We start from the raw sequence: 26,006 nt of genomic DNA, 5'->3' as shown, positions 1-26,006 counted from the left end.
GTACAAACTTTAAATTTAGACGGTTTCTTCACAACTAATGAGTATAAAAGGCATCGTTTTGCCACGAGGACTCTGTTCATATAGTACAGACCTTTTAATGACATTTTGAGTCTGTTAAGAGCTAACAAAGGCACATTTAGATGATGCCCCCAGACCTAGCTGCAACTACTCCAGTTCGATAGTACCGAATTATTTATTTTATTTTTTTTCCCCCTATCGACGGTACTCGGCGATGTCTAGCGATCAAGATCCATGTAAAAATCGGCCCGATTTCTCCTTTAAGTAATATTTATTGTTATTCTATGTTGTAAGTTGCTTTGGCTAAAAGCGTCTGCTAAGCAAACATACAAATTGCCACATATGGCTATTCTAGTTTTTTGAGTTGCTGTTCCTCTGGGAAAATATACTGTGTTATTGTCTCCTCTGCTGCAACACTTTAGTGACTGCGATCTCTCTTATCTTATTCTGTGTCAATGGCAGGAGGTGGCGCTGGATGCAGAGGGGGGCGTGTGTGAGATAAAGAGGGAGGAGGAGGAGGAAGAAGAAGAGATGACTGAGGAAGAGTGCCCAGCTGTCGTGGTGGAACAGGTGCCCTGCGCCGAGTTGGAGCAGTGCTATGCCGCACAGGTGGTCGTCTATGATGACGAAACCTACCTGATGCAGGGCGTGGCTGAAGAGCAGGAGGTGGAGACTGAAGTCCTGGAAGTGTCCTCAGGTAAGCTAATGTCTTTTTGTTCTGTGCATGTGCTAGAAATGACAATTGTGGAGGACCTCTTGGTGAAGGAGGCGAGAATAAAGCCACACTTATCACCTTTGGGGCAGCCGTGGCCTACTGGTTAGCGGACTTGTAACCGGAGGGTTGCCGGTTCGAACCCCAACCAGTAGGAAAGGCTAAAGTGCCCTTGAGCAAGGCACCCAACTCCTCACTGCTCCCCGAGCGCCGCTGTAGCAGGCAGCTCACTGCGTCGGGATTAGTGTGTGCTTCACCTCACTGTGTGTTCACTGTGTGCTGAGTGTGTTTCACTAATTCACGGATTGGGATAAATGCAGAGTTTGATACCACTGTGAGGGAAACCAAATTTCTCACAGTATCAAAAGAGTATACTTATACTTGACAGGCCATGATGCCAGTCACCAAGCATCTTTTATATTCTGGCATTGCCTGTTCCATCAAACTGTGCTAGCACCCTTAACTGGAAGCATATTGGGAGACGTTGATCCATGCATCTGAGCGGTGCACTGCACCATAATCATGATTTCACACCTCACAAAGCTTCACTTTGCAAGTCCGTTTAATTTTATTTTCATTATGAAAAGATGTTATGTGTCTTGTTTGTGTCTGTGTGTTTGGAAAACATATTGATGGATATTGTTTATGGTATGATTGAACCATGGTATTGACCGCTGGTTCAAGGAGGACATCTAGTGGCTAAACCTTTCACTGTCATGAGTCATAGGTTGGAAAAATAAGTCTGTAGAAGTGATGGTAAGATTTACCGATTTGCATCGGTACACTGGTATGAACATTCACAATGCGATTGCCCCAATTTTAAAGTGTGCATTGGATAAAATTCATGATCAACTCGAGATGCATTGTTTGTAACATTCTATATATTTATGAGTAGAGGCTCTATAATTTATTTTGAAACATGACCAAGACGTTTAGATCGATTTCTCTTCTTTCTTTCTATGAACATTCACAATGCGATTGCCCCAATTTTAAAGTGTGCATTGGATAAAATTCATGATCAACTCGAGATGCATTGTTTGTAACATTCTATATATTTATGAGTAGAGGCTCTATAATTTATTTTGAAACATGACCAAGACGTTTAGATCGATTTCTCTTCTTTCTTTCATGTCTGTTGTACGGTGTACATTTTAGGACATCCTCAGCTGTCAGTCAGGTGTCAGACATCAGATGAAAAGGCATAAGGTCTCAGGAAAACCGCTGTCAAGTTTACGGAATTACAGTCATGTCTCAGACATCAGATGAAAAGGAGTCAGGTCTCAGGGAAACCGCTGTCAGAAAAAGGGGAGTCCGACAAAAAGGTCTCAGATGAAAAGTTATCAGTCAGGTATCATAGTAGTACCACAATAGTCCAATAGTCCTAGTGATGTAAAAAGATGCACCAGTAGCTAAAAGCACACTTTAAAAGTAAAGAGTGAAAATGAACTTCCACATTGAATTGCAGATATTTTTTTTCATTGTATAAACAAATCGTATTGCATCGCAGTAGGGTTAAATCGTATCTTATCACATAAACATCATATGAATCTATAAGGTGTCGTTGCCAATCATGAAGATGCACATTCATAGTTTGTAGAGTTTCAATTATGGTTTGAGTATAGCAACAACCAAACAGTAGGCAAAGTAGAGGGTGGAAGTTGTTGTGCAATATAAATGGCAAAATTTGCCATCTAAATTCATGGATCAGCGGGATTCAAAAGGTCACGCGTTTAAGTCGTACACTTCGCTGACGGTTGTCACTTCTGACAGAAAAAAAATCCAGTGTTGATCTTCCATACACGTTTGTTGTAAAGAAGACTTAGAACATAGTAGCTAACCCTTTATATTATGTAGTGATTATCGTCGTTTGTTGGTTAGATTAGATATTAATAATTGTGACTTCAAATAAGGAAAGAATCAGAGACAACTCCAAACTTTCTTGAAACTCACTGAAGATTTGGCGCGGAATGATCCCCTCGTCTCGGTCTTAGCTCGTTTCCGGTGAGTGGCGGAGTGATACATTCATGTCGCGCATATGTTACTGTGTATGAATCCGCAGCAGTTCCTGGGAGAACATGGCGACTTCTCTGCACGATGAACCCGCTAATCAGCTTGATTTGCTCATCAAAGCCGGTAAAAGAGTGTTTTTAGCTAAGGTGTTCTCAGAAATATCTGCATATATATTTTTTTCATGTGAAAATATTGCGCTTCGTTGAGATGGAAGACAACTCTGGTACGGGAAGTTTGTGCAGTCAAAGTAATGGAGGGCGAATCAGGAAGTAATCACCTTGGTTGACAACCTGCATGGCGTCTAGATTCATAACATTATAAATATGTTTTTTGTTAGGAACAGTTATTCTTTTATCGCTTGTTAAATTATTTGCGTGTTGACCTGAGCCTCTGCGTTATCCATGGGAAGAGTTCTAGGTCAATAAACGTGTTCATGTTTTTGACTAACGAATAGCGGGTGATGCCACTTGAGTTGCTGTGGGAAACCAGGAAGTGTGTCAGATTGTTTTCTTTATTTCCAGTTACACGCCATGGTAGTTACAATTAATTTACAGTAATGGTATTCGTGGTTTTAATTCCGTTTTAACATTACCATACAGTTAAATAATGGTCCTAAACGCTGTCTTGGCTGGATAATTAGTGTTGAATTTCGACAAAGTAACGGTCCCTTTTATTTTCAGACAATGCTCGCTTCAACATTGGTTTCCCCCCATCATTTTAATGGTTAATGATCTAACTGCGCTTTAAACAGACAGTGTTAAGAATTACTATACAAACTGTTTGTAGTGAGAGGTTTCAGTTGTGGGAATTATCACATCGAATTTAATGAATGTTGCTTGATCTAATGGTGGTGTTATTCTTGCAGCTGGAAATTTAAATCCCAGCGATTGTCTAGCTGGCACGTGTCGCAGTTATAAACTTTGACTAAGGATAATTGGCGGCTCTTTCAAGTGATCAAAATCAGAAAGTCGACTCAGCGACTCTCAACATATTGTATGCGCCTCACGCTTCATTACATATCGACTTCAACGTGATAGCGGAAGTATTTCAGTCTTTGTAGGTTTGGTTCACATGATTGATCGTTGAATCTGGCGAATTGCCTGTTACGGTATTTTGAAATATTCTGGTAAACCAATGGAAAGGGCGGAAAGCAGTGACGTCAAGGAAACACCAAGCCAATAAAATGGGGGGCGTAACATGATCGACAGCAGCCCCAGCTTGTGCGTAGCGGGAACTGAGGGGAAAGATTCGTGTAAACACGGAAGTCCCAGCGCAGAGAACTACTTTCTGTTGAACCGCTATGTGAAACTAACACTAGGTAATCATTTCAATGTCGACAAGTTACTGGGTTTTTTAAAATATATGTGCAAGTGATTTTATAATGCAATTACATATTTCACTGCCGATAGTGACATGAAAGATTAGACAAAAGAATGCATATTTAACTGTGAATTGGCTTGAAATTAGTAGTGATACTTTTAGATACAGAGTTCACACGGGTCATGGATTTTCTGGAATATCTTGGGATTTTGGAACGTCTATTGCAGACAGAAAGTCAGGGAATTTGGTAATTTTTGGAGCAAATATCAGTGAATTTTATAGTAGCAGTTTCAAATTTACTTGCCAAAATACATTAATACAAATACATTTCCACACAGAATTGGTGTATATCTGGTTATTAGCTTTGCTGCTTGCTTGAGTAGCCCAACTTTGTTTATTCAATGCCCATTTATTCATCTCCCACTCTAAAAAAGTAAAAGATTCTTGAATGCTACGCGGCTGCTCTGTAATCATTGGTCGGTAATTGTACCATTCATTATATAGCAAGTCATGGAAATTCAGGGTTTTTCTTTTTTATCAGGGAAAGTCATGGAATTTTACATTTGACTTGGAGTAGATCCATGTTGTATATATTGTATACTCTAATTGCCCCCAATTTGAATCTGGTCAATTAAAAAGCAGGTGTGAGATTTAATAGAAATTATTGTCAAGCTAGAAACAAATGCAAAGGAGTTTTGTATATATTTTTTTTGTTTCCAGCAGTGATTGTGTGTGAGAGAAATAGCCTACCTCCTGTATCCATTCTTCTGTAACCTGTTCACACACTTCCGGATCAGTAAATTCCTAATCGTGGTGGCACTTATGCCCTGGCACGAAGTAACTTTGCCGTGTAACCAAATCTGGAGAAGGTCTAGTATGACCTCACAGAGCCATTCTTGTGTGTGAATGCACCGACTCCAGCTCACTGTCTAGAGGGAAAGGAACAGGTGGGGAAAGGGTGTTGGGCACATTTAAAGCAGAAGCTGGAAGGTGTATTTTTATAACAGGCTTTGGTTTTCCTGTACACACATGCTCACATACATTTTTGCCGTTATTTTACCATATTGCAATTAAGTATATATACTCTTTTGATCTTGTGAGGGGAAATTTGGTATCGGCATTTATCCCAATCCGTGAATTAGTGAAACACACTCAGCACACAGTGAACATACAGTGAGGTGAAGCGAAGCACACACTAATCCCGGCGCAGTGAGCTGCCTGCAACAACAGCAGCGCTCGGGAAGCAGTGAGGGGTTAGGTGCCTTGCTCAAGGGCACTTCAGCCGTGCCTACTGGTCGGGGTTTTCGAATCAGCAACCCTTCGGTTACAAGTCCAAAGCGCTAACCAGTAGGCCATGGCTGCCCTAATTATATAAATTATAAGCTTATATGCTGACTGGCTAATATTTCTTTTGTTTTCAGTCAAACCTTGACTAAGTTTTAAGTCTGTATGTGTCCCTTCTCTCTTTTTTCCTTGTCTTCTCTTTTCTTGTCTACAGTGGAGGCATCAGCTCATGGAGGAGGAGGTGGATACGTGACACTGGATAAGACCATTGAAGCCGCAGAGGCCTTGCTACACATGGACTCACCGTCCAGCATGAGGGAGGACCGTAGTCCTGGTATGTACACATGCACACAATCACACTGCTGACTTAGTCAATCTAGATGAAGGCAGCCTCACAGTTGGCTGAGGACAAGTTGCCTCTAGACATACTTAAAAGTGCCGAAGTTCTCTGTGTCCAATTGACACCAGAAAGGGAAAGGGTATAAATGGGTCCCATACAGCTCTCATACGGATGCGAATATAGGCTACACCTGCACTGTGCTCTACTGTTTCGATAAACATATCTGTGAAATGAATGAATGTAAATTATCTCAGTGTATGCAAAATTATCTTATTGTCTGTGTTTGTGTTTGTGCGTGCGTGCGTACGTGCGTACGTGTGTGCGTGTGTGCGTGTGTGTGTGTGTGTGTGTGTGCGTGCGTGCGTGTGTGTGCGCGCGCGCTCTCTCTGCAGTGCCAGACATGTTGGGTGAGATGGAGGTGGAGGTGGAGGTGAGCACTGAGAACACGGAGCCCATTGAGCCCCTGGAGGAGCAGCTCACGCTGGAGGGAGACATCCAGAGGGGCAAGAAAGGTACTCGCCTCAACTCACCCTTCTACTCTTCTCTGTCTGGGATTCACCTGTCCGTTTAACTCTCCCTTCTACTCTTCTCTGTCTGGGATTCACCTGTCCGTTTAACTCTCCCTTCTACTCTTCTCTGTCTGGGATTCACCTGTCTGTTTAACTCTCCCTTGTACTCTTCTCTGTCTGGGATTCACCTGTCCGTCTGTCCGTTTAACTCTCCCTTCTACTCTTCTCTGTCTGGGATTCACCTGTCTGTCTGTCCGTTTAACTCTCCCTTCTACTCTTCTCTGTCTGGGATTCACCTGTCCGTCTGTCAGTTTGACTCTCCCTTCTACTCTTCTCTGTCTGGGATTCACCTGTCCGTCTGTCAGTTTGACTCTCCCTTCTACTCTTCTCTGTCTGGGATTCACCTGTCCGTCTGTCAGTTTGACTCTCCCTTCTACTCTTCTCTGTCTGGGATTCACCTGTCCGTCTGTCAGTTTGACTCTCCCTTGACCTTTCTGTCTGGTATTCACCTGTCTGTATGCTAGACTCTCCCCTATTCTCTCGATCTGGTATTCTCCTCTCTGTATTCTCCTCTCTGTATTCTCCTCTCTGTATTCTCCTCTCTGTATTCTCCTCTCTGTATTCTCCTCTCTGTATTCTCCTCTCTGTATTCTCCTCTCTGTATTCTCCTCTCTGTATTCTCCTCTCTGTATTCTCCTCTCTGTATTCTCCTCTCTGTATTCTCCTCTCTGTATTCTCCTCTCTGTATTCTCCTCTCTGTTTGACTCCTCCTTTATCTCCCTCTGTCTGGTATTTGCCTGTCTTTTGGTTAGGTTCTCTTCTTTTCTTCTCTGTGTATCAATCAATTGGACATCTATCAGTGTTTCTTTCTTTCTCTCTCTCTCTCTCTCTCTCTCTCTCTCTCTCTCTCTCTCTCTCTCTCTCTCTCTCTCTCTCTCTCTCCCCCTCCCTCCCTCCCTGACTGTTCTCTGTTATATGTATTGAATCCATATGCTTGGCATCATAGTGTTTATGTTAGTCCACTGCAGTGTTTATTGTATACATATGGATTTGCATTCCCTTCTCAATCTGTCCTGCAGGCAGGAAGCGGAAAGCCGCACACACACCACAGGCTGAACGCGAGGAGTCTCCTGACCTGACCTTTAAGAAGAAGCCCCGTGTGGGGAAAAGTAAGTGTGTGTGAGAGTGTGAGTGCGAGAGAGAGGTGGGTGCATATGTAGACTCTGGGCTTTTATTCTAAAGTATTGTGCCGCAATCCAGGTGTTGGTTGGAATGTTAAAAATGGATGATTATACAGCCTAGAACAGCTTCGAAAAATTCTCATGACCGGCACAGACATTGTCTTAAAACCCTGTGTAGTGTTTTAGATTAGTTCGTTTTTTTAGATTAGCTATTTTGTGAACTTGCTCATATTCATAACCTCTAGTTGTGATGATGGTATGGGGTCATCTTTTCTTTGACAAATTCAATGTTTTTGGCTTTTGGCTATGTGTATTTGTGTGCGCATGCTAATGATGAAATTATGACATGCACAGCTTATCATGCATCTATGAACTATGACATGCACAGCTTATCATGCATCTATGAACTTCTCCCCAAAGTAACCAAGCTCTCACGGTCTGTGCCTGTGTGTGTGTGTGTTCAGACAGCACCTATTTGTGGGAGTTTCTGCTGGACCTTCTGCAGGACAGGAACACCTGCCCTAAATACATCAAGTGGACCCAGCGGGAGAAGGGCATCTTTAAGCTGGTCGACTCCAAAGCTGTGTCCAAACTCTGGGGCAAATACAAGAACAAGCCTGACATGAACTATGAGACCATGGGCCGAGCCCTCAGGTACTGACCGAGTGTCACAAATGACTGCAAGATGAAACCTTTATGTTCTTAAATTATATACTTACATGTAGGACTAATACTTTGGGTCAGATTGTGTCAATTAAAATTGTCTGTATCTACTGCAATATGAGCTGCATCGACTTATTATAAGTTAGAAAATATGTTTTGATCACATCTAGCATATTCTCATATCACAAATATCAGATTTAATTTTCAGTTGATGTGTTTTTGTGTGTAGATATTATTACCAGCGCGGCATTCTGTCAAAAGTGGAGGGACAGCGCTTGGTGTATCAGTTTAACGACATGCCCAAGAACATCGTCTTCATCGACGACGACAAGAGCGACGTGCCGGCCACCCCCCAGACGCCGTGTGAGCGCGTGACCCCCACCACACCGACGTCTCCCAGCATCCTCCGGGGTGGCCGCTTGTCCGCTCAGGTCAAAGTGCAGTCTCCCACCGCGGCCCCTGCGCCCGCCAAACCCACTCAGATGCTCCGCATCGTCAACGTGTCGTCGGGTTCTGAGGCCTTTGTCACCTTGCAGGGCGCCTGCCCTGTCACCACAGCAACGGCCCCGAGGTAAGAACGGAGCAGAGAACTATTAACCAGGTTTGGATTTTGAATGTATAGGTTTGTGTCTAGACATCTTTTGTGTGTGTGTGTGTGTGTTTTGATTTGGTTTTTGGAGTTCTGTATACAGTATATATTGATTTACTTACTGGGTTTACTGTTAACCCCTCAGGACTGTGCAGGTCCCCTTGATGATGACTACATCACTGGGCCAGAAGTTCTCCACGGTAACGGCCCTGAACCAGCACGGCTCACCGCTGCTCACGACCACCGCCCCGACCATGGTCACGTCCAGTGGCGGTGGGCAGAAGGTGTACCAGATCCAGGCGCTGCCCACCATGGTGCCGGCCACGGGCGAGAACGGCCAGAAGATCACGGTGCAGCTGGCCAAGCTCATCACCATCCCCGCCTCCCAACTTGCCCAGTATCAGCCTCAGCAGCAGCCCAAGGTCACGACGACGGGCGCCAGCGGCCAGGGCATCAGCCTGATGGGATCGCCGCTCACCCTCCGCACCATCACGCCCGTCTCCATGCCAACCACGACCGTGTCCTCTCCCGCCGCCACGCAGGTACTGAGACTCATCACCCAGCAGCCTGCCGCTCCTACCCCTGCTCTTGCCCCTGCTCTTGCCCCTACCCCTGCCCCTGCTCTTGCCCCTACCCCTGCCCCTGCTCTTGCCCCTGCTCTTGCCCCTACCCCTGCCCCTGCTCATGCTCTTGCCCCTGCCCCTGCCCCAGCCCCTGCCGCTGTCCCTTCCCCAGCCCCTGTACCTGCCAACACTGTTGTTGTGGCGCCGCAGGAGAGTGCCGTACCAGTGGTGGCAACGTCAGAGAATGACGTCACCATCATCAAGGTGGAGGCAGAGGAAGACAGCGCCACACAGGTGGTCACAGACGTAACGACTTCCTCTGATAGCTGAGACCGTGTCTGTCTCTCTCTCTCTCTCTCACACACACACACACACGCACGCACACGCACACATAGAACACATTCGCTTTCAAAAACACATTTCAGTTGTGTGTTGAATTTGCGATGGGGAGGTCTTCCCTCAAAGCAATGTAAGAGGAATTCTTGCTGTGGCCTGACTGGTATAAGAAATGTATTAGTTTTCTTCATGGCCAGTCTCGTATACAAACTCAAACTCATACACTTCTTTCAGTCATAGCGACTCTAAAGATCAGATAAGGAAGCCCCCCGCAAAAGGATATGTGATATAGGAATTAACAAAATTGTCATGGACAATAATAATAATAAAAAAAAATGCATAGGAGTTGAGGGGAAAACCTGTTTGTGGGTAAGATGAGCAGATCAGTGATTCCACACATTCACACTAACACCGGCAACACTACAGCACACTCACTCATACAGAGCAGCGATGGCAGAGATGGTTGAATCAGGCTTTAACTTACCATTGGCAGTGAAATCGAAATATATAAATTCATGGTTAAAAGTATTATTGAGACAATAATACCACCAACACATCCTGACTTGCACTAAAATGGAAATATAACTCGGCCAAGCTCTGGAGGAGTGTCGTTTTTGTTTTTTTTTCTTCAATTAAAGTACTCAAAGCGTCTGAAGACTCACCTCGTCAGTCACTGTGCGAACGCGAGAACCAATCATCTGGTGCTACTACCCGGAGACGGGCGTTGGGGTGGGGGTACCCCACCAACACCCCTCTGCTCTGCTTGGACTTGGGGCATAAAGGGACTTTGTACATACTGTCAATACAGAGTAGGAGAATCCTTCAAGGAAAACAGGCAGCCTTAGATAAGGATGAAATGAATTAAAAAAAAATGCTCCCCTTTCCCTATTTGTATTGTTCAAGCTGAATGATATTTACTTTTTTTTTTCCAAACTCTGTTTTGATATTTTATACCAGGAACAGTGTTACTCTAGGTCTGAAGCAAAGTTTATCGTCATGGCCTCTCGGCCGATCACATACTCAAATCATTTTAATGTTTCTTTTTTTTTTTTTTGGTCTTTTTCTCCGCCCTCTGTTAATATTCTGTTTACTGGATGCAGTAATTGCCTGTAATGTTTCTTATTTTATTTCTTTTGTAAGTCCACCACTCTGTTCTCTGACATTTCTAGCTGTATAAAGGAGGATATAAGGGAGAACGGGGCAGGGGGGGTGGGGGGGGCATACTTGCATTGACTTAACTAGATTGTATTTTCAACATTTGAAGCATATTCTATTTTGTTGTACTCTTATCCAAGTGTATCCAAGTAGATTTTACTGAGCAGTACAGTAAAGAGCACAGAAAACATGCTGCATTGTGGTTGTTTCTTCAATCTCTGGTCTAAGGCTTAAAGGAACCGTATGTAAGAAATGTATTTCAATTAATCATAAAATGACCCTGATATGTCACTAGACATTAAGAAATCATGTTTATTTCAAATACTTATACCACTGACAACTGTAGTCCGGCCAGGATATTGTAATTTAAAAAGTGAAGTTGCAGCCCTCAACTGATGTTGATGTTGTGTTTTGTCATGTCATGTTGTGTTTTGGCCTGATGCGCCACCCTCCACCTATCTACTAATCACGAAGTCAGTAGTGTTTCGGCACCCGGGTTGGCAACCTCGAGTCAGGGGGTAGGGGGAGGGGATACACCGCTCTACAGTAATTTGAAAGTGATTGCAGTACCAGTTTTGGCCACAATCTTACATATGGTTCCTTTAATAGAGAAAATTTCAGCACTTCACATTACACCGCTATGCTTAGTTATCAGTCACGTGTAATAATTTCACTATTTTCGGGATTCTGTCTGGTGGATGGTAGGGTGGTGGCGAGGAGACCAGAAATGTGTGGGAAAGAGGTGGGCAGCAGCAGGCTCATTCCCATGCCCCTATGGGCTATTGATCTCGTGCATGGTATGGGATCTCATCTCTACTACCATGCTACAGCTCGCGCGTGTTGATTATTTCAAACGTTCAATCACGGAGATGTGAATTTCTAACTTATCTGTATACAAAAACAAGTAGGTTTATATGATTGAAATTTTTCCAAGTTGATACACATTTCAGAAAATACACTTGCATTTTTGTGGTTGGGTGAGAAATATGCCTGGATCACTTCCGTGTATTATGTGGAAACACAAACTCAAAATATTTCTTGCCTTCCGCTCCATTGACTTTTGCAGGAGTGTATTTTTAGTCTGCTTAAGGGTTGTCTGATAGGATTAGCTGGATTTAAAACACTTTGGATTGGATTAGAAGCTCCGATCCATTGGGCACTTCCTGATCACACTAGGTGTCCTGACTAGCAAAGTCTCTATAGGGAACATGATTGTAAGGATCACTGTGTTGTAGGTAAAAAGTGAGATTTTGTTTAGACCAAAACAGTGATTTATGAAACTACTGTCAGGGACTGAAAACATGTAAGTAAGTAATATAAATATGCCTGAATGTAATCAACATTTTGGAAGTCCTTAACAAATGCTAGGTCTTGGCAGGTGAATTCACAACATTATATTAAGTAGAACAGGGTCAATTCTGTATTAAAGGACAAACAAACCTTGAGACTACTGATGCAGCATCTGTTGAGATGCAATTTATTATTTGCTTTTGTCATTAAGTATAACCACAGCAGTGCCTGTAGTTGTTTGTGATAAAAGTTTGCTCATGGAGCATCCCAATGTTGTAGTCACCATACAGCATTACACAGAATGTACATCAACATCTCACATGACAACTTAAAGTCTGCACGTTAACAATGTTAATTAGTAAACAGGATAAAAAAAAATGCTAACATAAATTAAAGATATAAATTACAAGGTAATATTAAGTCATTTCAGTTCATTTAAATCAATTCAATTTCATTGTGCGACTAGAATAGCTTAAAAGGCACAACTGACAAACTACACCTGTTTGTGTTATCCAGAATAGAGGACAACTTAACAGTGCTGAGAGCAGTCAGGTCTAAAAAACCTATTAATAACCTACTTTACTACCTTAGTCCCTACTAGGACTGTTCGAAAAGAGGTAGGATTTCTGCAGTTATATTTATTTTTGTCATTTTAGCTCAGGAACTTCACCTCTATTATATAGAAGGAAAGCATAAACAAAACAGAAAATCTAAAACCGTCCAAAACAAAAATGTGACCCTAGAAGATAAGACAAGAGCTCTACTCTAAAACCTGTTTGGATATAACTAGCTTTTCTGAAAACAGCAGCCTTGTGATAACAGAAAGTTGAGGAATAGTGCCACGATAAGGGGATATAAATCCTCTCCATTGAAGTAACACTTATTGCACACCAATACTATTATCTGTTTGCAATTCAGTACCTCATATTTTCATTTGTCATTGTGGACAGTTTGAATGCATATTATACATATTATTATCCAAATGAACTTATTAGGACTGTTTGTCTTTCTTGCGCTCGCTCACAATCTTACTCTCACACACACATGCTCACTTACTTTAACAGACATGTAAAACACAGTGATAGACAATACTGCATGTCCTTAAAAAAAACATGTGCCATGTTTTAAGACAACAAGAAAAGATGATGCTTGTCTGTAGGATAGTTTTGTGCCTCCATCAAGTCCCTCAGCAAAGTTCTTCTACGTTCCCACCTCTTCAGACTGTCTCTTGTGTCCCAACTTGTATTAGGCCTATGATTGGAGGATGAGGGGGACACTGCAGTCTGTTTGTTTTCCATGGGAGGATGCGGTGATCACTCGGATCTGTTCAGAGTGCTGATTGGGCGACTAGAGCAGCCGGTGGGGCTGCGTGGGCTCGGAGAAGCTGAAGTCACAGACGAGCGACAGGTGGTCGGAGGGGTAGTGGTACGAGGGCAGGCGGTCCGGGCCGATCTGCTCCTCGTTGGGCAGCTCGAGGACGCCGTTGACGCAGAACCGGCGGCTGGAGTACCAGATGTAGTCGAGCGTGTGGCGGCTCTCGCCGCTGGAGCGCCGGATCTTCCAGCTGGTGTAGGGCGGCTCGCTGCGGCCGTCGGCACTCAAGTGCTTGTAGGCGCTGTCCAGGCCCAGCGGCGACGAGGCGAAGCGCCGGTACACGTCCTCCCACGGCTCGGCGTTGAAGTCGCCGCACACGATCAGCGGCACGCCGGCCTCGTCTTCGTCCGCCACCGCGCCGCTGGCGTCCTGCACCGCCATCTCCATGGTGATGGCGCACAGACTCTGCAGTAGGCTGCTGCCCTGCGCACTTCGCAGGCTCTCCCAGCCGCTGCGCGCCTTCAGGTGAGTGACCGCCACGCAGAAGCGGCGACCGGACGCGCGGCACCTTAGCGTCGTCACCACCGCCACCTGGTTGGTCTTGAGCATCATGGCCGACAGACGCAGGTGATTGGTGGCCAGCGGCTCGAAACGGTCACGCCGGAAGAAGAGCGCGCAGCCGTCCGGGCCGTTGTTGTTCTCCACGTCCAGGCAAGGCGACCAGGGCTTGGGGCAGAAGCTACTTTGGTATCCCAGACTGGACAGCACGGGCCGGAAGGTGTCGAAGTAGTGGTCCACCTCCTGCAGGCACAGCACGTCCGGCTGGTAGGTGAGGATCTCTTCCAGGATCAGGTACTTCCGCTCGGCCCAGTTCAGAGCGTCCAGCGGGCAGCGCAGAAAGCCGTCTTTCCCCTCGCCCAGTGCTGGACACACAACACGCATCAGACTCAGCACAATAGAAACACTCAGCACCATAGAAACACAAGACTAGCAGGACTCACTAGAAATACAGACAAGTGTGGAATCAATGCATGTATTCTCTATAACTTATATATCATAATATATCAAATGTGACAAAACAATACCTTCACGTATTTGTACTAAATTTTCAGTACAATAATAAGCACTGAGACACAGCATTGCTACACTTTGGCACACTGCAGAATAAGCACTCTACATAATGCAGTGTACCAGTAATAATAAAATAATGTTACATCTGTAAAAATATGGGCTACTCCAATTCATGAACAAGCATCACAAACTTCATAATTCCATACAGTCTATTGTAACACACACACACTTATAGAAAGTATAAACCTCCCTTCTTTTATTGCTTTTATAAATGGAATCTTGAACAATTTAATTTGGCCTTTTTTACAATAATGTACAAAAAAACCTCTTTAATGTCAACGTGAAAGCAGATTTGTAGACGACAGCAAAGCTCTTACCTTGAGCCAGGATGTTCCACTGCATGACGCGGATAGGCTGTTGGTCAGGGCTGGGTCCGCGTGGGTTCACGTCCACGTGCGTCGGATGCATGAAGCCTCGTTGCCAGCGTGCCGGCCGGTTGCGCAGCGCCTCCTCGCACTCGCGCAGCAGCAGGTCTGGGTCAGCAGGGTCGCACGAGTCATCGTCGTCGTCCTCCAGCGCCGCCGGCAACGCCAGCGGGATGCTGGGACTGCTCAGCGTCTGCGCCAGAGTCCCGAACAGCCGGCTACTGCTGCTGCTCCCACTGCTGCTCCCACTGCCCATTGGACCCGCTGTGGGAAGAGACACACACACACACACACATACACAGGTCAGGGGTACAGTACATCAGTGTTTTTCGACCTTTTTTTTGCCACGGCACACTTTTGACACTTAAAATGTCCCACGGCACACTAACATCCTGTGTGATGAAAAAAATAAACATACCATAGCCTAAAATTTCAAATAATGCACAGATATGGCCTTATTATGGCTTCTATGCAAGACCTGCTCAATAAAATAAGTGCCCTCTGTTTCATTTGTAGGTGACTTTATCTAATTTAATTGTTGTTATGAACTGGATATGTGGCCCCATTGTACAATACCTGCATACCACAAACAGTGCAATCATACAATCAATGAGAGCATGTGGTTATAAATTATTTGATGCAACAGTTGCTTTTCTGGACCAGTGAGTGACATTTGGGTAATTTTCTGCGGCACACCTGATGATCTCTCACGGCACACTAGTGTGCCCCGGCACAGTGGTTGAAAAACACTGCAGTACATAATGTATAGACTAGATGTACCGCATAGCGGTACAAAATATGACCGCCGCTCAGTCCTGTACATCCGTTCTGCGAAAATAAATCACACTTCAATTTGTCTCCATATTTTACTCCATCCCCCACTCTTGAAACTTTTGTGTATGCTTGTTTGGCATGCCTGAGTGTGTGTGTGCGGCTGCACAGAAAGTACCCTACTGGTGCTGAAAAGGTGAATAGATTGTAGAATAGCCAAAGATGTAGAATTGTTATAAAACCTTTAAAATCTCTAAACAATCACAAGTAGGGCAGTTCATCACAGTTCATCCATTGCAACTGGATTGATGAAAGGTCACTTACACCTGTAGGCTACATTGTATTTGGGAAAAGCAAAAGGTATCAGCATAATGTTATTTATTTATTTATTTATTTATTTTTATGTATTTTTAAACAAAAACATCTCTGTCAGTTCCATGCCGTTTTCAACAGCTATCAAAAACAAAGGTCATTTTTGGATGGATGGATTTTTTGTGAATGTTTCTTCTTCTACATAAGATTTTAGTCATCTTTAGTTCATGTAATACTTTATTGTCAATGCACAAATTAAGTAACAGTAGTCTGAAACGTTATTGTTAATGCACAAATTAAGTAACAGTAGCCTAGTCTGAAACGAAATGCTGTTTTACATCTAACCAGTGGTGCAAATAACTGACATGTCCAAATGGGCCTTGATGAAATGCGTCCGCTAGACTGTTCATACACATTTTAACGGGCCAAAGTTGAAGAGCTTTTGTCCGTTATTGTTAGTGCAAATATAGGCTGATTCATGTTCCCTTGCATTGTTTAACTGAGGTCCATGGCTAGTCTGGCTTTCATCAGACCAAGCTCAATCTTTTAAGAAATCAAAAATAAATAGCGGCAGATCAGGCTGGGTTCACCCAGCCTAGTCCATAGGCACCCGATATTGTTTAATTTTCGATTGAGATATAGCCTACACGCTCTGGCTATTCTAAATGCAAAAATGCATCAGGGAGTTATGACAAAAGCGGTAACTAACAAACTAGATCCTAATAGAAAGCTGTTAGCTTCCCTAAGCTACAGGTAGGATTATAAAGGTAGGCCTATTGACAACATAAATTGTCAATAGGCTATGCTGGCGACACAAATAAAATCTCCTTTGAAACCAATGGCTTCGCCTTACAGTATCAAGCGGACTTAAACTGTCATAAATTGGCGAAAGTTGTAATAACATTCACGCAGCTCCATGAGTCAAGGAAAGCGCGAATGAAGTAGCCACTTCTAAATGGGACCCACTACACAGTAGCTTAAGGTGTTTTGCTAAAGCAGCCATAATGAAATGAAGGTGTCATTGTTTGGATACTTCACACACCGCGTGCTTTTTAATTTCACAGACTACAACTACCAAGCTGTAATCAAAGCACATCGATTCCCCTCTCACACCCTGCACGCACTTAAAACAAAATAAACAGGCGTCTCAGTCTCGCATGTATAGGCAAAACTGTATCAGACCGGTGTAGCGTTGGTAAATCTTCCATTGCACAGAATGATTTTGTAGCACGTGCAATAAATGACAGTCGAAAGATACAAACAGTGCTGCTATACATTTGCTTGGTATAACCGCATTTATAGTTTTCTACAAATGCAATAAATCAAATGCCTCCATCACTCAACCAACGCTTAACGGTAACATTACCTAGGTCCTTATTGATATTACAAGATTAACGCATTACCTGCAGTAAAACCAAGCATGTCCGATAAACATCCTCAGATTTATTTCGCTTCAAGAAGAAATGGGAATTACACTTCATGTGAACATCGCCCCTATCCTTATTAGATGTTCGCTGTGGTAAATTACAGTCCTTGTATGAAGCGGCCCATTGTTTTTCCAACCCACTTTTAACTTCCAACAAAAATTACGCCTCACTGCAACGATCGCCATCTAGTGGACAAACGACTACTTCGCCAATACTGAAAATGCAGCCATGATGATGATGATGAATATTTATTTTGGCTTTCTTTTAATCCTACTGATTTTCATTTTTTTACCGGGGCAAATCACAAATGAGTGATTATGAGCCAGGTTGATGTGGGCCCTTGAGACCAACATACCATAAAAGATTCACAGAGAACTGTGTCTGCCCTACCCTCCTTTGGGGGTCCAGTCCAGCGGGGGCTGCAGATGAAAACGAAAATGGCGGTTCCATGCTATCCATGTGGGGGTACATGCCCACCAAGTTTTGTGTACCCGGTCTTTCAGTGTCCGGGAATCCTTGTTGGTGTATGTCACTAAATGTACACATAAATTATTTTATTGTAAGGCCCCCATGAGCGAAAGTACACAAAACTTGGCATGCATTCAGAGGGTGTCATAATGATCCTACACTTTTAATTTCGTGCAGTTTTGACCTTGTCAGCCAGAGATATTGAGATGAAAACACCTAATTTTTTTTTTTTTAATTTTTTAACTAGGTGGCTTATACATGAAATAAGTGGTAATGGGATGGGTTGACATGCCCCTTAAGACCAACATACAAAAAAAGGTGGACCTCCTAGGCCCCACGGTTCTCGAGATATTCACAGAAAAACTGTCTCCGCCACCTACAGGCCAGTTGGTGTATAGTAACATAAATTAATTTATTGTGTGGCCCCCATGAACGGAATTCCACAAAACTTGGCGTGCATACAGAGGGTGTCATAATGATCCTACACTTCCAATTTCGTGCAGTTTTGACTATGTTAGGTCACAGATACCTTCAATTACACCACCTCATTTTTACTTTTTGTGTTTAACTAGGTGGCGCTATACATGAAATGAGTGGTTATGGAATGGGTTGACATGGCCCCTTGAGATCAACATAAAAAAAAAAATGGTCCTCCTAAACCCCAACGGTTTTGAGATATTCACAGAAAACTGTGTCTGCCCTACCCTCCTTTGGGGGTGCAGTCCAGCGTGGGGCTACAGATCAAAACGAAAACGATGGTTCCATGCTATCCATGTGGGGTTACATGCCCACCAAGTTTTGTCTACCCCGGTCTTTCAGTGTCCCGGGAATCATTGGACGGAAATTTGGACATGCGAAAAAAAAAAAAAAAAAAAAAAAAAAAAAAAAAATCTGATCTGACTAAACCTATATGACCGCTGGCAAGCTGCCGGGCGTCATAATTATATGAAGTACCTTCAGTTGCAGTTGAAAGGAAAATGTGACATTCACACTCACACATGCTTGGATGCCTAGAAAAAAAATCATTCAGAACTCTAGGAGCAGAATGAAGTATTTGACCTTGTGAGATACAGGTGCTCACAAACATAAGCCTACACACACACACACACACAGCGCTACTCATTATTTGTAATGCTAATGTCACTTACAATTATTGTAGGCTACCTTCTCTGTAATTCCTACATCAGTCACATACAGTGTATCACTTGTACAAGAAAGACGAGTCACCCTCAATAAAAAAGCATCAACTTCCATTTCTTCACCCAATCAGTGTAAGCAGATACACTCTGACACTGTATGTGTTTGAGTACGTCAACAGACTGAACAGAGAGCAGAGTTACCGGTCTCCTGCCTGGAAGTAAGTGACGGAGACTACTGTAGGCCTTTGTTCATTGTGTGACTGGTTCAGTTGCACGCGTGTGTGCGTGCGTGTGTGTGTGCGTGCGTGTGTGTGTGTGTGTGTGTGTGTGTGAGAGAGTGTGTGAGTGAGTGAGTGAGAGTGAGACAGAGAAAGAGAGAGAGACAGAGGCCTTGGCCTGCTGACCCTTTAGTCTCTGAGCCTGTCTGGGACACCAGCAACCGCTGAGAAGCTCAAGTTGTAGTACTGCTATCCTAAAACTCATGGAAAATATTGCTGATGCACAACAGGGATAGTATTTTGAAAAAATGTTTTTTTTTTTACGTATATTGACTAAACTGACATATGGTCCACTACTTAGGCTAATGTTTGTGACATGGTCCACACACAAAAACACTTTTGTTGATTACTGTTAAAGACTGCATTTGGAACATTTGGGTACACATCTGTATTGAACATAACATCCTGTACCTAAACGGCTCGGTATGAATATGTGTACCCTTACACCCCTACAGCGTGCCAAATTGAGAGGGACACACATACATGCACGCACACACACTTAAACACAAACACACACATGCACGCACGCACATCTACTCATGTTTCCTTCAACAGTACAATTTACTGCATGCCTGTGATAAACTCTTCTAACTGTCTGGTTGCATGCATACTACATGTTCTCAACACATGGCAATGCCAGTCAATGATTTCTATATAAACACAAACATACACACACGTTTGAACACACACATCTCTGAAAACACACATACACATGTTTAGAGGAAAGTATGTCAGTGGCTCTTCCATCTCTCTACTGGCACCAGGTCAGGTAGCGCTGCCAGATTAACAGATTACTAATCCCACACCATGGCCATATTTAGCCATGGCATGTCTGCAGCACATTATATGATCCATACTGTATGTCTACTATCCAGCTTATGACTTTGCCTTAGTCAGCAGAACCCTTTTAGGCCAGGGGAGGGAGCCATGGAGCTGAGATGCACAGTTCACTGCAACTAAGGCTTTAGGCCAGTGCCAGAGTCATGTCTTGAAAGACACTGTTAATGTGATGGGAGTTTTCTGTTTTTCTTTTAGCTTGTGATATACATATATGTTACTTCATCTGTCCTTTTTGTGTATGCAACTATGATGCAATACAGAGTGTGGACTTGACCTACTGATCTCAAAAGAAAGTTATTTTATGATCACGGACTTGACCTCATTTTGTGGCCCATGGCAATGCTGATTGTATGTGTTTGTTTAACCCTTCCTCTACAGAGAACAGTTGATGTGAGGTGTCAAAAGGTCAATCCCTAAAACAATGGCTGATATATTCGGCCCCAAAGGAGAACCAACCTAATTCTCCCCCAAAATTCAACTCAAAGCACATAAAAAAACGTATAACAGTATAAAACAACTTAAAATGTCATCAACCATTAGATAGGATTACAAGTTATAGTGCCATAAAGAACATAAGGATACAACACATTACAGAACACTAGTTTATATTAAGTTGAGAACAGAGTAGAATCACAGTCACACTAACTGAAAACCCTGATGTCTTAACCAAGAGTGTATAGAAGTAATTTCCTGCACAGCTTCAGAGTAACTTATAACATGGAATGCAAGAGTAAGCAGCATAACACTATAGTGTTAATGGTCTGCTGTGTATTTGATAAGCATATACTTTGTTTCTACATCTATCAGTTAGCAACTTCATGATAAGATAAAAGATCCATACATTTGTATCTGCGTCTGTATGTGTTACATGACTATCACAAAATATAGCTTATGCACACACACTTTCACAAAACATCTTATCAGTGTTCGTGTGTGGTCAATAGAGGTGTATCTCAACTGATTAGAACATTGTAAACAAACAGAGGAATAACATCAAACCATCGAATGTCATTCATGAAGAATGGAAGACAGCTGAGGCCATTCAAATGGCCCTCCCCTTGCTCTCTGATTATGGCCCAGTTCATGCCAGTCATACCTCCATCACGTTACTCTAGTTAATCCCCATTATGGAGATGCAGTTTCAAGCCCAGAGACTGCTATCTATTGAGGCAAACTAACTCACCCAACAGAAACCTCATGGTGAGACTGCGCCACATGGTTGTAGATACCGAATGAGTCAGAGGATGTGACTCAACTAGACATGAGTGACAAGACAGAAAGTTGCCCCTCGTTGTTGTAAACAGTAAGCTTGACTCATAAATCACTCCCAGATATTACCAGTAATACATGGTAATACACATATGGGCCTTTCACACGTAGACATTTCCACTTCTTTCTCTCCTCATTTATCTCTCCCTCTCTCTCTTCCTTTCTATCGCTCTCTCTCTCTCTCTCTCTCTCTCTCACACACACACACACACACACACACACACACCAACTCACTCTGTCTTCTCGTTTTGGTATTGAATGTATTGTCTGCTCTCAGCCTTTGTTCCTTCTCTTCTGTCTCTCCTCCTGTCCTCTTCAGTCTTCCGTTACAGGTAGGTCTCACAGGAGTTGCTGAGGCAACACAACTAGACACCTCACGAAGCTCTGATCACTGTGACTGTGTATCTGTCCAAACTATTCTCTCTCTCTCTCTCTCTTTGTCTCTCCTCTCTCTCCCTCTTTCGCAATTCCTTCCTGCTCTATCATGTTATCTCCTCTACAACCATATACCAGGTTCACTGCGTGTCCCTCTTCTCTCTCATTTTTCTATCCACCATTTTATATTGACTCTTCTGATTCCCTATCTGTGAAGATTCCTGTTATCTCCCACCAACCTCTACATTCCTGCCCTACATTTGTTTTTTTTCCAACTCTCTCTCTCTCTCTCTCTCTCTCTCTCTCTCTCTCTCTCTCTCCCCTCCTTCTCCTCTCGTCCATCTCTCTCACCTGATGGTCAGTTTCTCTGTTCCGTGTCTGTAGTTGTGGATGTGGCTGTTGCTCAGTCAGGTCCAGAGGTGTTGTCTGCAGTGAGGGGCAGCGCGGGGCACAGAAGCTAAAGAGACACGGCCTGACCACCCCATCCAGCCTTTTCAGTTCTGACGTGGCAGAGAATTCCAGACCACGCCGAATGTGACTCTCTCTCTCTCTGTGTCTGTGTGTGTGTGTGTGTGTGTGTGTGTGTGTGTGTGTGTGTGTGTGTGTGTGTGTGTGTGTGTGTGTACGTGTGTTTGTGTGTTTCAGAGGATTCTTGAATAGACTAGTGTGTCTACCACCTCCCCCATTTGCTTGGCATAATGGGTCACTTTGAAAGTCACACACACACACACACACACACACACACACACAGATATGTGTACTCATATTAGGAGAGACAAACTAACACACGGTCTATTCAACCGCTGACTGAATTGTCTGAAAGAGCTATGTTGCTAGGAGTTATTCAATCTACGAGAAGGGAGGCCTTGCCTCAATAGACTGGAATGTAACTCAATAAGCTAATTTGCCCTCATACTGTCGAAACCCTTCCCTGCCTCCTCTCAAAAGTGGCAGACAGAGAAAAAAGTGAAAGGGCAGGCAGGGCAAGAGAATAAGGCAGAACCATGGAGACCAATAATGCTTTTAGCGGTGACACTCAACTCACATTTCAGTGTTCAAGTCACACACCTACAGTATTTTATACCAGTACGCAAACTGCAAAAGTGGACATTCGCTTCTGACAGCTTCTGAGGTCAGTGCATGCATGTTAAAATGACTGGAGGTCATTTACTCGACTACATCTTGCAGCATTATCACCCACACAACCTCATGTGACACCAGCATTCCAGGCGGGCTGTTTGCAGTCAGCACTCCAAACCTGCGTAGGTCCCACGGATGAAACGCTGAAGTGCAGCCATGCTCATCCATGCTCTCCAGCTTCCCTCTGGAGACCCACGCACCACACAGCCCTTTTTAAGCTCCTGCTCAAAGAAGCCTCTCTCAATGTGGTTATGCAATCTTAATACGTAATCCCAATGAATTACGTGAACTCACATCCTGACCATCAAGAGCCACTGTTCAAAACACTGTACAGACAAAAGGGAAAGGACTTTACACACTGGAGAGCGGTGAATAATTTCTCAATGGTGAATAATTTGTCATTTCTAATTTATGGCTGTGCAGGTACGATAAACGTTTTGGCACAAAGTACCTTCTTTGATGTGGTGAAAGGTGCATTGTAGGAAGGAGGAAGACGCTTTGCTCAGAAATGTCAGATTTCTGTGCATTTTGAATAGCTTTTCCTGATCTCAAACACATCAACAAACACAGTGTCCCTTCATCAAACCCTTAAAACTGATGAAGGGACACTGTGCCACGGCGTTGTGGCAGATTAAAGACAGTAAGACAGTGACCACTGGGAAAGCCAACCCTCTCGGCCATAACACCATCTCCTCACCCCCAGAGCATTTAGGCCTCTCGTAAAATGTCATTCACCCCTCTGACATTCTTGGAGTGGTCTTCTTGTCCTTGTGCAGTTTTACTGTGCTAAATTAAACCACAAGGGTGCCCCCTACCCTTTACCTTTCTCTCTCTCTCTCTCTTTCTCTTTCCTACTTAACTGCAGAAGTATTGATCTCTGGCGTAGTAAAAGTGTTGTTACATAAAAGTAAAGACCTTCCCTCTTGACCCTGGTCACAATGTTTTATGTCCACGCTGTGGACAAACTGTTCACGCCAGGACTGGGACAAACTATTTGTGTACACAGTCGTTAACCATATAGTAGCCTGACAACAACCGCTAGGCCTACAACCTCAAATCGCCAGCACAGCATTGGAAGATTGGTGTGAGATATTCACGAGCATACTCTTTCAAATCTTTTATACGGAAAAACACTACTATAAATGACTGATGTGCCGATGCTGGTAGGGGATTGAACTCTCATAAAATAAAGCCTCAATTAAAAAAAATCAGCGTTCCTTCAAATACCCGCATGTCCTCAATTATATTCTGCCAGGACAGACACGTAAGCGTGACGTAAGAAGTGGGCAAGCAGACACCCTGCAATGCGTTTTGACGCATCCTTCGCATGATGCTGCTGGGTAAACTAGCCTACTGTTCCATAGAATGCTGCATCACATAAATAAGCAGCACACAGTCGAATAATCACAAAGTGAATGAAATACCCTGTCCCAGAGATGAAACCCCCAGCCAACCTTCAAAAACACACTTAGGTAGGCTGTATTGTTTCCTGTGCAAGAATCACCCACGCGACCCTGTTATGCAATTGTTCTGATAGGACAGTCGAGATGCGCAGAGCCATGGTAGCAGGCCAACTTAAGCATACTTGATACTAAAATTATCTACACAATAATCAATCTGACAATGAATAGGCTACGTCACGTACCTATTCTTGTGTTGACTGAGACAGACGATGCACCGCTTGGCTTCACCTGCGGTTGACAGGTTAGAACTTCTCCACCGGACGACTGGTGGCAATGTCGAGAAGAAGGCGAAGCAACTCTTTTAGGGGTCTCTGTTTTCGGAGATCCCAGTGACGACAGGCACAATGCTGTAAAGTCTCTTTGAAGAAGTGCCGAACAACGTCGTACCGGATTCATCCTCGCACTGCCCGGAGACCGGAGATGAGCTTGCCGACTGAGGAACCAGACGCTGGAATAGATAGCCTACCAGTGGCTCACCGTCTTGGTTGATATAACATCTACACTACATACAGGCTTCTTCTCAATGTAATGAAATTATACCAACACAGCTTCTCTTTCAGTCTTATTCCACCGGCATTGACGTATTCTGTCAGTCAGCTAACATCACGGAACCGGCAACTTGGCTATTTCATCATTTTTTTGTGATCTCAAACTTCATTGGTTTAGGGGGGTAGTAACCCAAAGATATTGTGAATGGAAACAACAGTGAGTATTTTTCCTTCTACGTATATGGACTAAGGGACTAATTAGTATTCTGAAGCTTGCGGATCTAATTGAACAATCATTCCCATATTAATAATATTTCTATAAAAAAAAAAAACAAAATGCACTTTATCTTGTTGTCCACCCCTATTTCGGACATGGTAGGATCCAACTAAAGAGGACGGAACAACAGAGAACATCTCGTTCACATGCAAATAGGAGGAGCGAAATAAGCGTAGTTGAGGCGGGTCAACACTATTGGACCAATCATTGATGAATGCGCTTTTGGAATATGTTACGCCACTCAGGATGTTCTTACGTAAACCACCGAGTGTTTCCAGTGTCCCAGTTAAAGTTGTCAACACAAAAGGTTATATATACCCTTTGTCACGTAGAGGTTTAATAGCCTAAATGGGCGAGTATAGTCTAGAGTCTGACTGCCTGATAGGCTATCCGTACCATCACAATCCATATCCATATCCATCAAAACTCTCACTTTTGTTTCAGCATCGATTCAATGACTGACTGTCAGACTGCTACTGAGGCCTAATTAATCATTATTCTATGTTGGCGTCCTCATTTTAAATAGCCAAGAAAATAAATAATTAATAAATGGTAGGCTAGGCAAATGTTTAATTCATTGCTGTCTAACTATTTCCGCTTAGGCATCAAAAAAGAACGTGTTCTCTACCTTAATATCCCAAACTCACTTGAGCTTGAGCAGCCACGTTCCTGAGAAGTGGGAACTATGGAGACCCATGTTTGTGCCACAATTAGCTTTCTACTGCCCTCTAGTGGCCATTTAAGGAAATGGAAGAAAACAGGGAATATCTCAACTGTCTGTCAAATGAAATAGCAGCAGTAGTTAAGCAGTCATAGTGGAGAAATTGAACAAGAATATAATAATCATCACACCATAGCATTGCCTAATTGGTCACTTATATTTCAGTTATATTGTTAACCTCAAACATGAAAGGATGTTGACTGACTTGGTGACTTTAGAGCAAATCTATGTGTAAAACTGAGGCTATATTTGCTCTCG

The 26,006-nt window shown here is 43.5% G+C and overlaps 2 protein-coding genes across 8 annotated transcripts in view; one reads left to right on the top strand and one right to left on the bottom strand.

Moving 5' to 3' along the window:
• Positions 1–26,006, top strand: part of elf2a (E74-like factor 2a (ets domain transcription factor)) — a 37,519-nt gene that overhangs the window by 5,647 nt on the left and 5,866 nt on the right. For 2 of the 6 annotated variants that reach the window (XM_048230709.1, XM_048230713.1), the window contains exons 3-9: positions 481–715; positions 5,559–5,678; positions 6,077–6,196; positions 7,273–7,362; positions 7,839–8,028; positions 8,267–8,608; positions 8,772–9,168. In XM_048230709.1, the coding sequence (XP_048086666.1) occupies positions 481–715; positions 5,559–5,678; positions 6,077–6,196; positions 7,273–7,362; positions 7,839–8,028; positions 8,267–8,608; positions 8,772–9,168 (1,494 nt within the window). Of the gene's footprint in view, positions 1–480; positions 716–2,757; positions 2,864–5,558; positions 5,679–6,076; positions 6,197–7,272; positions 7,363–7,838; positions 8,029–8,266; positions 8,609–8,771; positions 10,873–22,043; positions 22,239–26,006 lie in introns of those variants that run through there. The other 4 variants (XM_048230707.1, XM_048230708.1, XM_048230711.1 and 1 more) reach the window with 3 other exon arrangements.
• Positions 12,126–25,861, bottom strand: nocta (nocturnin a). 2 transcript variants are annotated; one of them, XM_048230714.1, is made up of 3 exons: positions 24,445–25,861; positions 14,733–15,044; positions 12,126–14,207 (listed from the first exon to the last, which is right to left on the bottom strand). In XM_048230714.1, exons 1-3 carry the CDS (start codon positions 24,656–24,658, stop codon positions 13,318–13,320), a joined length of 1,416 nt encoding a protein of 471 aa, XP_048086671.1. In that variant the 5' UTR covers positions 24,659–25,861; the 3' UTR covers positions 12,126–13,317. The 2 variants fall into 2 exon arrangements, with proteins under 2 accessions (XP_048086671.1, XP_048086672.1); XM_048230715.1 differs by lacking the exon at positions 24,445–25,861 and adding an exon at positions 21,519–21,727.

Source organism: Alosa alosa, chromosome 21 (genome assembly GCF_017589495.1).
Source record: "Alosa alosa isolate M-15738 ecotype Scorff River chromosome 21, AALO_Geno_1.1, whole genome shotgun sequence".
Lineage (NCBI taxonomy): Eukaryota > Metazoa > Chordata > Actinopteri > Clupeiformes > Clupeidae > Alosa > Alosa alosa.
Note: the sequence above shows the minus strand (reverse complement) of the source record. Positions and strands in the feature narration are given on the sequence as shown.